Source organism: Nelumbo lutea, chromosome 1, assembly GCF_056320005.1.
Source record: "Nelumbo lutea isolate HS-2025 chromosome 1, American lotus-T2T, whole genome shotgun sequence".
Taxonomy (NCBI): domain Eukaryota; kingdom Viridiplantae; phylum Streptophyta; class Magnoliopsida; order Proteales; family Nelumbonaceae; genus Nelumbo; species Nelumbo lutea.
Genome location: NC_142684.1, coordinates 196,980,500 through 196,995,798, shown reverse-complemented (window position 1 = coordinate 196,995,798; position 15,299 = coordinate 196,980,500). Strand labels below are relative to the sequence as shown.

At 37.3% G+C, this 15,299-nt stretch overlaps 1 protein-coding gene across 1 annotated transcript in view; it reads left to right on the top strand.

Moving 5' to 3' along the window:
- Positions 1-15,299, top strand: part of CPSF160 (cleavage and polyadenylation specificity factor 160) — a 112,932-nt gene that overhangs the window by 36,219 nt on the left and 61,414 nt on the right. Inside the window, exons 12-15 of the mRNA XM_088962056.1 lie at positions 685-813; positions 1,155-1,232; positions 2,516-2,656; positions 9,181-9,275. Of these exons, the coding sequence (XP_088818182.1) occupies positions 685-813; positions 1,155-1,232; positions 2,516-2,656; positions 9,181-9,275 (443 nt within the window). The remainder of the gene's footprint in view (positions 1-684; positions 814-1,154; positions 1,233-2,515; positions 2,657-9,180; positions 9,276-15,299) is intronic.

The following is a 15,299-nucleotide window of genomic DNA, read 5'->3' as shown; positions in this document are numbered from 1 at the left end:
TTCTCCTTACAAATGGTGCATTAGCCACTACTTTCGATCATCCAATAATATATTACTTGTGAAATGTGCAAAGATATCCATAGTCTTCACCCAATGAGTGACTCGAACTGAGATATTCTCCATGAGTGCTTCCTTCTTGCAAATATTATCCTGAAATATCCTTGCATTTCTTTTCTCTCAGAAAGATCAAACCACTGCAGCTCTAGTGCATCTCCATTAAGACTTTTCCTCTTCGGTGGTTTCTTATGTTGGTGCATTTCCTTTAGCTCTACTTTTGCTCTTTCTTTGCTTGTTGGGGAAACAATGAGATTCTTGTCTTTTTTCAGTTCCTCTTTAATTGATCTGCTATTCTGCTTAGATATCAGGAATGTATTAGAATATCTTATAATTTTCATAATCTCATTGATGCTCTATTTGGAGGAGCAAGCAGACAGACCATGTGGTGGTGCATACCTCTTAGGGTAGTACATTGGTGCTGTTTTGGTTTCTTATTGATCTTTGGTTATGACTGCATATGTGTGGAGAGTAGCAGGGTGCTATCTCTCTTTCTTTGGATGTGGGTGGGCTAATATCCCCTATTTGTTGCGTCATCATTGTTACTTTTTCTTATACCCTTTCCTGACTTAATTCTTATTAGCTATAACAAAATCTGATAGTTATAACTTGTTTTCTTGTTGTATGCAGAAGATATTTTCATTTACCGTCAGGGATTCATTGATTAATGTTGGCCCTTTGAAGGATTTCTCTTATGGTTTAAGGCTCAATGCTGACCCTAATGCAACAGGAATTGCAAAGCAAAGCAATTATGAACTGGTTGGTCCTGCATATATACTTTTTTCTACAGTTTATGCTGCACCTACAAGTTAGAAAATAAATAATCTTTTTTTTTTCTTTTAAAATAACAGGGAACACTAATTCTGCATGATACTCTTTGATTTTCTGTCCAATAGAAAAGTTTCCTGGATTTATATAGAGAAGTTATCCAATGATTGTTATTAATACTTAATGGAAGATGCTTTTTCCTAATCATTTTTTGGACAGGTGTCTAGTAGGAAACAAAATGGTCAAATTTTATATGATGTTTTTTTTTTTTTGTTTTTGTAAGTTTGAGACATACAGTTTCTGGTGTAATATTTTCCTTTCTTAATTGGCAGGTTTGCTGTTCAGGTCATGGAAAGAATGGTGCTCTGTGTGTTCTTCAGCAGTCAATTCGTCCAGAAATGATCACTGAGGTGTGCTTAGAGTTTAATTTGGTGTTTATTTTCTACATGTGCAGGTACTATTTGTAATCATTTTTTTTCCTTTTTAAAAGTTAAAATTTGAAATTCAGGATTGAATTAGTTGATGCAGGTTGAATAATGCTGGTAAGACTCTTGAAAATGTTGGTGTTGCTTAGAAATCTTCTTTGAAGGGGAGGGGGGGGAGGGTGTATCCTCTGTTAAAGGGGATTAAGTTGGGGGAGAGATGGTTATGTAACCATCCCTGCTTTAAGCATGGTTTCAAATGTGTGTTGGTGGAAGCATTGGTCATCCAAATATAAGAAACATGTTGGAAATGTCAGAAATATTGTTTGGAAATATTGCCAAGATTGTAGACGTGGTGGAAACTTTGTGAAACATGCAGAAAGATACAATGATATTTTATGAAATGATAAAAAAACATAGATACACCCTTTTAAATTGATATCTTGTTGAAAGCCATCAATCAAAGCCAAGAAATTAAGATAAATAACAGTTAAACAAAAATGAAGATTTAGTTTTGACATGGAACAAAATTTTGACCTTAACTTAGAGTGGTCATCATTTACATTAGGTGGGAAATAATGCTTCTACTACACATTTGTACCGTATTGTTGCTAATACATGTTATAATAACATCTCATGTACTGCACATAGCAGTGGGTAGTTTTCATTTGGGTTATATGTCAGTTCTAGTATCATTTTGTGATGGCTTTAGTGGAAATGGAAATATTCTGTGAAAATATTAGGACAATTTAAACCATTTAATCATGGGAGAGAGTCAGTCATGGGGCACTGTTAACGGTTTTGTCTTATTTTATTGATGTGGTCCCAACCATATAATTGGATTTTAAAAGTTACATCTAGGTGTATTATAATTTTGCTTCTAACAAATATACATGCTTTTGTGATCACATGCTCATTCTTTTTTAATTTTGCTTTAAAAATATCCAATGAATCTGATTTCCCAGATATGTTACTTTCTCTTGTCTTCTCAAGCTAAATTTCCCAACTGCTTCAGAACTATAATTCTTGTTGACATTGTTGGTGATCCCAATATTGGTAAATCTTCTCAAGACTGTACACCTCATTTGGAACCAGATAATTTAATTGCTATTGATCACATGCTCATTCTTTATCATGGCAAGGAAGTTATAGCCATTCTCACTGCATTAGTAAATGATAATGCACTACAAAAGTTGTAAAGGTTCATGTATAAAATTTAACTATTCTTCCATATTTGTTTAGCATTATTTTTTTGTACCTTTTTTTTGTAGGTTGAGTTACCTGGTTGCAAAGGTATTTGGACTGTGTACCACAAGAACACACGTGGTCATAACAGTGACTCTTCAAAGATGGTTTCTGAAGATGATGAATATCATGCATATTTGATTATAAGTTTGGAATCAAGAACAATGGTAAATTGCATACAGATCATGTCAAATAATGGAAATGGAAATATGCACATCGTATATGCATTGCCTTCTGCATGTTGCATGCTGCTTGTAAACACTTAGTGGTATTGTGTTTTAGAATGACATTCCTCTATTTAGAAGTATGCTTTTTTTTTGAATCTTGTCTATTAATACCTGATCAATCGCATTTGTGGCTGTTTTTTTTATATGAATTAGCATTTAATTATTTTTTGATAAAAACTCAGAAATTTCATTAAAAAAGGAACAGAATATATACGTACAACGTAAGCACTGCATGGAGAGGAATTACACTCTCCACACATGTAAAGTTATAATTTACTATTGAGACCAATAAAAAAAATTCCCTATTGGCCTTCCACATTTGGCTAGCGTATCAGCCAAGACATTTGCCGATCTTGGAACCCATTAAACTTTAATAGATATATGCTTTGTTATCCATTTAAATTCTTTTCATTTCTTGTTTATAAGCTCAAACCCCTTTATCAAAGTTCTTCAGCTACCCAATCACCACTTTCGAATCTCTCTCTACAATCAATTTATCCACATTTGTATCTTTTGCTTGTTTCACACCTTGCAATGAAGCATAGAGTTCACCCCTTGCAATACTCTATTCTTTATTGGTAGAACTTTTCTATCATTGGTAATTATCAAAAGGAAATGTCATTGGTACTCCATTCATTGTAGTATTTTTTTTATAGTGGCTCCTGGAGGTGGGAGATGACCGTGTCTAGGGATATATTTTAGTGATGATCTTATAGGAAACTGATTTTCTTACATTGTGTGGGTGCCAAAATACTAGATTTCCTATAGATAGAGACAATGGAATTAATACTCATGCACTTGTTTATCTCTTGAACGAAATTCCTTGGAACATTTTGAAGTGATAGGATTCATTAAGTCGCTTAATCCCCTTGGGCAAAAGTAATGGAACGACAATTTAGTCTTTGGGCTTTATCGGTTTTACACTTTTGCAACACTTCTTTAATCTCTTCTCTCCGCTTTGTGGTGTTTTGAAAGATGCCTCAGCCATGTTTAGGCTTGCAGGCAGGAGTTATTTTGTGGGGCCTAAACTCAGCTGCAGCTCTTTGTGGTTATACTTTAATGAATTGGCCTTGAATTTGGCGTTGAATACATAAATTAGTTTATGTATGTATTGTGTTTGGTTTGAAGGAAAAGGTAAGGAAAGGAAGGGAAAGGTAGGGGAACCTTTACAAGGTTTGTAAATGTTTCCCTACCTTTTTCTTCAAACCAAACATAGCCTGAACATAGACTACAAGCTTAGCATCAATAACAGAACACTCTAACCAATTGAGCTAATTGGCTTTCTGAAGTATTTCTTTTTCTTCCAGAGTTTGGAACTGGATAAAAAAGGGGCAGCCCAGTGCATGAGGTTCCCACCAATGCGGGGTCTTGGGAGAACAGATGTAAACAGCCTTACCCCTACATATATAGAGAGGCTGTTTCCAAGATTTGAACCCTGGCCACTCAGGTTGCAAATCGCAATGGGGCAACCCAACCGTTGTGCCAGGGCCCATCCTGGTCACCCTGGTCATCCAGGTCACCCAGATGTACACATAGAGTTTGGAATTGGATATTGTTGTATATTATTTTCTTTCCCGGAAGTCCTCAATAAGAATAGTTAGTCTAAAGAGTCTCTTATTGGAAACATTACTATAGAGGTGACACATTGGGTTAAGTCTTTGGATGTCTTCATTCCCTTTCTCATCATGACTTCTCTAGAAATTGGCAGATTGGAGTGAGCTCGCCCTCATAAAAAAAATCTCTTCAATTATATCATGGTCCCTTCCCATCCCTAATGTGTTCGGTTTAACTTTAACTGACTTCTATTTTGTTTATCTAGTTAATCCTAGAGGAGGGTCCATGCAACACTGGTGGAAAGGGACTCTCATATGCTAGCAGGATGATTTAATAAGTGCTTAACTAGTGACACTCCTACAAGGGATGAGATTTTTATAAAAGACAAAAGAAACAAAAGATGCAGTTGGTTAAACTCTCAAGTTATACAAATTTGATGGTGGAAGGGGGCTCCCATATAATAGTAGGATGATAGGGATGTCAATGGATCAGGTTAAATGGCAAACCCACCTTCATAGGATCGGGTTTGAGTTGGTTGTTGTTGGGGGTAGGGTTGGTAAACCCAACTGGCATTGGTTTAAGGTTGGGGCCAAACCTAACCTGCATCAGAATCTGAGATGTGTCCAAGAGTTTTACTCTGCAATATGAGAAAATATGGACTTATAGACATATCTTTGGAAAAGTATATACTATTAAGATGGTTCATACTTTTTGAATTATAACTTCATATATTAACAAGTAGCATCTCACCATGACCAACAAATTGAAAAAGAATCCACAAGAGAAACTTCTAGCAGGGTTAGGAGTCCACAATCGTTTTTTCCCTAGTAGAATTATCTAGAATCACCCCATCCAACATTTTTAGAAGGCGAGAAACGGGTATGATTTCCGGCTCTTAGGTTTCTCCTAAATCCCAAATTCTAATCAAACCCAAGTGGTGAGGAAGAAGGTAGAATAAAGTTAGTGATGGGCTTATCTTCAAGTTTAGAGAGAGTATAGTGAGAAGGAAACACATCTGTCAATGAAGATTTCCCAAGATAAGGATCTTCCCAAAATTTTCTCTTGTTATCAGAGACCAATGTTTTGAAAACCGTAATCGTGTCGTAAATTGTAGAGAAAGTTGAATCAAATCAAATCATGAACCGTATCATAAATTGTAAGATTACTTCTATTTTTTACAAACTTGTCAGAAAATTAAATATAGATATATTAAAAGACTAAATATATATAGGAAGATGACTACCCTATTTTTAAACTATATCTAATATATGTACTTAAAACAATAGAATTTACCACTTATACAATAGAAGCATACTATAATTGAGTTTGGCTTGAAAATCAAAAAAATATACATAAAATGGCTCTTAACCTACATATGATGGAAAATTAACTCAATTTCTAGTCTTAAATAATGTAAATAAATGATTTTCTAGTAAGGGCTTTAAAAAACGTCTCCCTTGACAAGACTAAAATATAAAAATATAATAAAGTAGAGAACTAATTCTTAATTGAATTGATTTGAATTGTAGAAATAGTATAAATTGTAGGATTCAAACAAAAAATTATAAGATTTTTGCTGATTTAAATTGTAAACCGTAACGTTAATCGTAAGATTTTGACAACATTGCCAAAGACTATGAGATGTCATAGTTGATGTGAGTTAGAAATAAGGGAAGAGTACTATGAATGGCCTTCCAAGGTGAAGCAAGGGTTGATCTGTGTGGTAATTCAACATCCCATCCATTCTCTGAGATCCCATGAATGCTAACCACAACCATATGCCATAACTTTTCAATCTTCACTAGAAACCTCTACAACCATTTCCTAAGGCGAACTATATTCTTCTTGCTAATATTATCTATTCCCAAGCCCGCCCCCATCAATTTTCCTTTTACTCACTACCTCTCATCTAATCAAGTGATCTTTCTTTCCCTCCTTAGGCTCCCCAAAAAAGTTCCTCATCAACTTTTCAATTCTTTTAATAATTACTTGTGGCATCTTGAACACAAATAGGCAATGCATAATAAAATTAGCTAAGGTAGACTTGATCAAAGGTAACCTACCCCTAAGAGAGATATAATTCCTTTTCAACCTGTCAATCTCTTTTCTACTTCTCAACCATTGGATTCCAAAAACTATTGGTTTTAGGGTTGGCACCTTTGGGGAGACCTAAGTAGTTCATCAATTACTCCCAACAAACACACCCTAAAGCTACCGTCAAAGACCTCTTACCCTATATTTAAGCCTACCATCACGCCCTTACCTCAATTGACCTTCCAATTGGAGAGTTGCTCAATCACCCTCACCACCAATTTTAAATTCTCAAACCATTATCTATTCTCCCCAACACAAAAGATAATGGTGTCGTCTGCAAATAGCAAGTGGGTCGTTATAATTCTATCTCTTCCCTACTCAACACATTTGCTACTAGAGTAAGAATAAAGAGGGTAGTGGATTTCCTTGCCTCAAACCCCCAAAGGCCCAAAAAATTCCTCTACAACTCCATTGACAATCACTGAGTAATTGTATGTTTTTAAGCACCCCTAATCCATTTACACTATTTCACCCCAAAAGTACATCCCCGGTCTTCTTTGTTCCTCTTCACATTCATTTGTCATAACAATCTGATCTCTTAATTGTCTCTCTTGAACAAAGGCTCCTCGAAACTGTGTGATGATAAGGGGAATAACATTTTTAACTCTCAAGTATGGGACTTGCTAAAATTTTGTAGATTCTGGTCACCAAACTAATTGGCCTAAAGTATCTAGGGTGACATGCCTCAGCCTTGTTATGTGTCAAGGCTAAGAGAGTAGCATTAACTCTCAAATTAAAGATCTCATGATTACTTTGAAGAGATCACCACCCTTTAGTATATCCAACAATTTTGATATAATGCCTTAATCTCATCCAACTCAAACCTTCTTTCCTACTTTTCCTGATAACTCCTATCCACTACAGGTCAATGAAGTCCTACACATTCCATCTTCCTTCTAGAGGCATTTTGCAAATCAATATAAAGTGATTGGAAAAGACTTTTCCTATAACCTCCCGTTGGGTGATCACCCTACCCTCCATTTCTAGCATTGACATCATAGTTTTCTCTTGTTGAAATAATATCTCTTGTTAGAAGAAGACTTTATTTTTTAATTGAAGGTAAGTTATTGTATTAATCTGAACAAAAAACATATAGAAAACCCTGTTCAATGAGATATTGTGCAGGGACCAACATCCTCTTGTCTGTTGGCACACTGACTATTCTGTATGTCTGATTACAAAGAGATTATTACTATGATAAATATAAGAGCTGATGTATCCTTGAATTGCTTATGTACTGCTATCTATGAGTAAATCCTTCCCCTAATCCCTTCATTTCTGTCCTTATTGACCGAATCACTGCTCCTGGCACCATTCCCCATGTGATCTTCCCTGTTTGGACGAACCTATCAAAAGACTTTTGGAAAGCAAGCTGTGCCTCAAAATGTCCAATGTTGTTGCCCACACTCTGCAGCACCCTTGCAAACTTGCAATGAATAAATAAATGACCTACCTCCTCTGTGGCATCTCTACATATTACACTTCTGCTTGGTTGTTACACCATTTCCATTCACTGCTCTTTCTCAATCATTGATGTTCATTTTAAAATGGGGCATTATTTGCCTACATCCCTGTCACGGGAAAAGACATCTAAGATCATGTACTCCTTTTTTTGATCAGTAACAGAATAAAATTAAGAGATTAATCAGCTAATCCATGTGAAAGAAGCCTCAATTTCTGTTGCCTAAGCCTTGATTTCTCTCATAACCTGCCCGAACTTTCCAATCCCTTGACTGTTACTGTTGAGCCACCCCAACACCAACATGGAATTCTTTTCCACCTCCACCTGCCTTATGTTCAACTGTTAGCATGTTTTAAACCTTGCAGCAGGGCTAAGAATTCAGCTCAGACTGAGTTATCTACTCCTATTGGGCCTAAAAATAGAACCATTGTTGCTTGCTGACCGTCCCTAATTACTCTTATAGCTTTACTCTGAGATCATGCACTCCTTGTTCTGTGCAATCTGGAAAAGGGTTGGAACATCTCTTTGAAAGGTTGATTCCACACCGGGTGTCCTGCCAGAATTTTATCTTTGTTCCATCTCCCACTACAAACTTGATTTGCTTTCTGAAGTCCCTTGTTGATTTCTGTATACCCTCCATACTGCACACCACCCATATGTTGGCCTCTCCCAGGCCCCAATTCAGATTTCTTGAACCATATTTTTTCAAAATGGTTCTTCTCCATAAACTGGTGGGTTTGTTCCATCTCCAATACCACTTACCTGAACAAGCCACACTGAATTTTCTAATTCTCCTCACCTCTAGACCCCTGCTTTCCTTGAGCTGCATATCTTACTCCACTTGACTAGGTAGAACTTGAAATTATCCTTCCTGCCACAGGAAGTTTCTCATTCACTTTTCAATTATTTTGGCTATACTTGTTGGGATTGGGAACTTGTGACATAGCGACATTGAAATTTTGTAAATATAACCTTCACCAAGAATAGGTGAACCGTTCACAGGTTCGGTTGAGAGGGTTGCTGCCTATAAGGTTGAGTTTGGTAGTTCTATTTCATTTATTTGGGCTGGCTTCTGGTTGAGCCAAGCACATACTGAACCTAAACTGTTGGGTGCTGGATGCATTAAATTTCATATCACGTTATTTTCTGCTGATGGTGCCAAACTTTGCCTGGCTGTACATTATTTACTCTTTTATTAATTATCAACAGAGGTGCTATTTCTGTTATCGCTCCGGAAAACAGGAATGGAAGGTGGCAGACTTTGCCTGCTGCTGCTAAGATTTGGATTTTGGGTTGGTTGTGAAAGTGCTTCTCTTTTGCTCAGCCTTACTATTGCCTTTTCTCCTCTGTGCAGGTGCTTGAGACTGCTGATCTTCTAGGAGAAGTTACAGAAACTGTTGAGTATTATGTCCAGGGAAGTACTGTTACTGCTGGAAATTTGTTTGGAAGGTAATGTATATATACTAATGTATGCTTTCTTGTTTTGAAAAATAATTTATTTTGGGTTCACTTCTTTGCATCTTCTAAGCATCATTTGTTTGATAAAAATAACTAGAAGTTTATATTGCTGCTTACAAACCTCAATTATTATGTCCTTTAGACTATATCTCCTTTTTGATGTCTTGGTTGTGCTTCCTGGATCCATACATGTCTCAAAATGTGCTTAATTGTCTTGTTTAATTTGCACAGTACACATGTAAATTTAACTTGGCATCACATAACCTTATCCCAATTTTTTGAGCTCAGATCTGATCCACTTCATTTTTCTGCCCTTTCATGGGTAATGTCCTCTGTAAAATGGTTGGTCTTAAAATATTTTATTATACTTCAATGGACATCCTTTGGGCTGCCCTTGGGTCTTTTAGAACCCTTAATATCCATTAAATTACTTATTGGTATACAAAATTTATGATCTTAATGAAAAAGAAACAGTGTAATGGTGTTAGTCTAGATTTGGAGCAGTGATTTAAAAGGGGTTTCTAGGCGCACATGTGAGGTGCATTTCAAGGCCTGCACCTCGCCTAGGCCTAGGAGCAGCACCTTTAAAAAGGCATGCACCTTGCTCCTAAGCCTAGGTGCACACCTTGGTTAAAATTTGTGCTTTTTACCTTTTTTAAAGAATGATGGCTTGTCTGGGGCTTGCCAGTGCTCCAAGAACCCTTGCATTTTACTAATGTTATTCATTCATTTTTTTTTTTTAAATTCAAGACATATTTTTAAAGTTAATGAACTATAATTGAAATAAAAAACCAATCTTTAATGTATGAATTAATAATTCAAGACCCTAGCATAGACATGTTTGGGCTTGCCTCAAGGGGCTCAGTACAAAGTGGCTTGTAGAATTAGGGTAATGTAATTGGAAAGAAATAAAGAAATTGAAAGTTTTGCATGCTTGAATGTGTTTTTTATGCTATGTTTATTTATTTTAATTTGAGCTGGTAAGCTTTTTCAAACATTTAATTTGTAAATTAAGTATGCATTTTTTACTACTATTTCTGATGTTTTTTATTTTTACCATTTTTTTTGAAAAATTAAGAATTTTGCACCCCACTTCGGGTGTAAGTAATGAAGTTTTGTATTTTTACCTTCAATTTATAACTTCGTTGGAGATGTGCTCTATTGACTGTTTGCTGCTAATTTTTCTCCTTTATGTTCCTTGGATGTGTCTATGCATTCAACAAAGTTTGCTGATTTTTAGATTAGATCATTATTGATGGGAATTCGTGTTAAAAGTGGGAAACACTTACTATTCCCTTCTTTGTTCTTTTTGTTTTTGTCCTGTCTATTTATCTGCTTATTTTAGATGCAACAACTTACATATATCATGCTTTTTCCTTGTGGGCTTGACTCTTTTTTGTTCTTTATTAGGAAGGATTTGCTTTGTGAGTGAGATAAATGGTTCTTTGCTGCTGGAGTGTTGGGGATGATACAAGAGTCATGAGATTTATTAGTAAAAATGAAGGGCAAATTTCTTAAACTACCCTTACCATTTAGTTCATTGACTAAGTCTACCCTTACTATTTAACTATTGTCTTAGAGTTCCCCTACTGTTTTTGACAATTTTCATTATCGTTAAATCATAACAAAAAGGATGAAATGTCCCTTTTACCCTTAAGTTAAAGAAAAAAAACTGTGAGAGAGGCAAACTTCGAAAAGTGTCTACTCTAGTTCAATGTGTTAGAGAGATATCCCAGTCGTGTTTGTGCCTCTACCCAGTTTGAGAAGGCCAAAGGGACTTTTGGAGCTTAGAGACCTGCTCTGTGTTGGCAGCTCGTGGATGTATCAGCGAAATCCATTTTCTCGAGTTACAGTCCTTCAAGAGAGATGTTAGCTATGGTTTTGGCAATTACAGTGGTATGTCTATCTTTCCATTTGATTAGATACTCTATTCCCACACCGCCTTCAATGGCTCTACTTGAATCATCAGGCATAGTGGAAGTTGAGAGGGAGAAAGTTGAATCGACAGACAGGGGAGGTCGAGGTTAGCCACTGACGGAGAAGAAACAACTTGGTTCTCCTCCACTGGTTCCCCTGTTTTTTGTCGTTCAAACTAAATCTCTGCTGCTGCTGCAACTTTCGACACCTCTGCCACGTCCGCAACAACAATATGTTCTCCTTTAGTCATCAACCTCCGCAATGGAGTGGACTTAGAAGGGTATTTTAGGAATGCATCCACAGATGCTGAGCTCTTTTCATCCCCTGCTCTGATCGGCTCTCACATGGACCACCCCACTTCGTCTTCAGCCATTTGATGGACCACCAGATTGGGTTTGGATCCTAAGCACGCTTGGAAAAAAGCTGTTTGGGTAAAGAGGTGGTCAACTAATCACCACTCAGAGATCACATATGGACAAATCTTGGTGTAATCTCTGTATGATACGTTTTGCATTCTCATTTTATCAAATTTGCTACTTCGACACTACATTTTGCATTTAACTCTCTGTTTGGATCAGTGTACGATTATGTAGATGGATGAAGATGAGCTTTTCCGCTATTCAATCTTATGATTGAATTCTCGATTCAGACACGCATTTTTTTTGTCTTCAATCCCATCGATGGGAACTTTCAGGATGGATTTTTAAAGTGAGGAAAGGGGATTTCTCATTACTATGGTGATCATGACTTGGATAACTTGAGCTGGGAACGAGATAAAGGAGGCCAGTACGGGCCCAGTTAATGATTCCATGACTACAATGCCACTTTGCGTTCATCGGAAAACCATGCTTGCTTGTGAACTTGAAAGAGCATATCATTTCACAAATTTCATGTGGTTACTATTTTTGATTATAGAGAATCTTCCTGTGGAAGTCATTGGAAACATACTATCCCAGCTTGGAGCTGCTAGAGATGTGATGATTGCATTTGCAACTTGCTGGAAGTGGTCATAATAGGATGCTCACGGGCGGTGATTCTTACCCGGCTTATAGAAGAGGGATGGAGGGTAATATTGGGTTTTAAAAAATTATACGTCACATGATGTCACATGTGTACGGATTTTGCTGGAACATTAACGAATGCTAATGGCAGAGGTAAAGCTAGTCAATTGTCAGAAAACTTAGGGGTACTCTAAGACAATAGTTAAACATTAAAGGTAGAGTTAATCAATTAGCTAAACAGTAAGGGTAGTTTAAGAAATTTGCCCAAAAATGAATAAACATTTGAGTAGGGCACAGTGATTTAAAAGGCACGCCTAGGCGCACAGGTGAGGCACATTTCAGGGTAGGCGCCTCGCCCAGTTCCTAGGTCAGCCCTTTCAAAAGGCGCACACCTTTTTGAAAATTTTTTGGCATTTTTTGATTTTTTTTTAGTTTTTTAGCCTTTTTTTTATTTTTATTTTTGCACCTTGCTTAAAAAGGTGCGTTCCTAAAACACTGGTAGAGCAGAACAAGAGCAGTTTGAATAAAGCCATTCTTCTATCATTTTCTTTCTATTCACTCTTCTTCCCAACCCTTTCTGGGAAGAAGCCTGTCTCTTCTAAACAAACTTCTCATCGTCTTCTTCCTCTTCCTAATCACTCTTGGCTGACTTCATCATACCCGCAAAGCTCTGGTCTGTAAAATTGGGAAGGCTGCGTTGAAGCACTTGAAGGCATATGAGTGCTTTGCCTTTTTGATTGCCACTTCCTGCAGTCTCTCTTTCAGATTCTTAAATCTTGCCAGATTTAGAGGCTTTGCAATCCTTGGTTGCCTCCTGAAGGCATACTGTGCAGTCAATCAGTTCCAACTAATTTAAATTGAATGATATGAGTTTCTGTCTAGCTTTTAGAGGCTTTGCAATCCTTGATGCAATTCTCTGTCAGCTATCATAATTTCTGATGGTAAAGCGTAAAATTTCTGATATGGTGGTATTTCCACAGGCTTTATCTCCTGCTTTTAGCCCCTATGCCCTCTTTAAATTCTGGGTCTTGGTTCCTAGACAGAAAAGTTTAGGTTTTCACAGCTTTTCAGATGGTGCACCTAATTCGTATTTGTTGGAAAGTAGAAGATTGACTCTCTGATTGATTCTCCATAATTTTAGGTCCTTCAGTTTAGGAAACATACATAAGTTAGTTTCCTAGAATCATGGGATATTAATTGGAGAATCCCACTGATATAGAAATTAGTTTTCTAGGAAAAGTTAGTTTCCTATTTTGTTGCTCTGTAAGTTAGCTCTGTAATTCTTTATAAAGCTGTGTATATGCTCCTTCCAAGACAATACAATCAATTCATTTTTTCTCTCAAATTCTCACATGGTACCAGAGCTGGTCACAACCTAATCTACACATAGTATCTCTTTGGTCATCTCTGCTGCTGCTGGTTCAAGAACTCTCTAACAGTATTTGGGAGATTCTTGAGTGTCCTTGATTCTTCTTCGGGATCGGCTACAGATCTGAACAACTCTACATTTTTTTCTTCTTCTGGACTGCTGCACCATCGGATTCATCCTTTTTCTTGGATCTCTTTGTAGAGACATTGGATTAGTCTGAAATCTTCTGGTGTTGCCCAAAGCAGATTTATTGAATCCCTTTGGTTTGGTTTGGATCAGTTTTGATTTTGAGAGGTTTCGATCCACTCTTCAGTTTGGCGGAGCATTATAGTTACCTTTTTTGGACATTGGCTGAAAGATTCTTTAGGCCTTCATCGCCAACCCTTACTAAATTTTTCAGACCTTCATTGTCTGTTTTTCTCTCTTTCTTGAAGCTCGCCCAATATGTCAGAAGCCACCGTGTCAAATACCACTGCACAATCGGAAGAAGTTTCCTCCCATCAAACATCTGGCGACCTACAAAACATTCAAGCAGCATATAGGTTGAACGGGAAAAAATATTTGAAGTGGTCTCAGTTTGTTTGAACATATTTAAAGGGAAAAGGAAAGCTTAGCCATCTCTTAGGTACGGGACTGAAGGAAGGAGATCCAAGATTTGATGCATGGGACGAAGCTGACTCCATGATCATGTCATGGTTATGGAATTCAATGAACCCTGAAATCAGCAACACACGTATGTTTTTATCCACAGCTAAAGAGATCTGGGATGCCATCCGACAAACATATTCAAAGGCACGTGATGCAGCCCAAGTGTACGAAATTAAAGTCAAGACTGGAGCGACTAAACAAGGCAGCAAGACAGTTACCGAGTATGCAAATTTACTGCAGAACCTGTGGCAAGAACTCGATCATTATCGGTGCATTGAGACTAAATGTGCGGATGCAGCAATCCTAAAGAGTTTTATAAAAAAAGATCGTGTTTATGACTTTCTTGCAGGACTCAACGCAGAATTTGATCAAGTTAGGGTCCAGATTCTCGGCAAAGAATATGTACCATCTCTAAATGAGACTATTTCTCTGATTCGTATTGAAGAATGCCGTAGGGGGGTTATGCTTGAACCCCAAGTACTAGAAGGTTCAGCCATGGCTACAAAGATGGAACAACCAAAAATACTGCAAGGAATGAAGACAGATTTGTCCTCTGCACGGGACAACAAGGAGTCTCTTTGGTGTACCTATTGCAAGAAACCAAGGCACATCAAAGAGAAGTGTTGGAAGCTGAATGGTAAACCATCGAACAGGGAATGGGGCTACTGAGGAGGACAACAAAAGAGTCAAAATCAAGCTAACTTCACCACGAATCAGCCGAGCCAAGAAAAGCCTCCAGACAAGACCGAGTTCAATAAGGAGGAGATCGAAAAGTTAAGGGGGCTTCTGGGATCGTTGGAAAAACCTAGTGGTGTAGGCTCTCTTGCAATCTCAGGTAAGTTTTCTATTCCTCACGGACTAAATGTCTCAGATGAACCTATTAGGGATTTATGGGTTATTGACTCAGGAGCCACAGATGACATGACTCGCTCCTCGCTACATTTTAGCACTTATACCCCCTGCCCAAGCAATCGAAAAATAGCCATTGCAGATAGTTCCCTTACTATTGTAGCTGGCCTTGGGGATATCCATATTAATCCATCACTTACACTAAAAAATGTCCTTCATGTTCCCAAATTG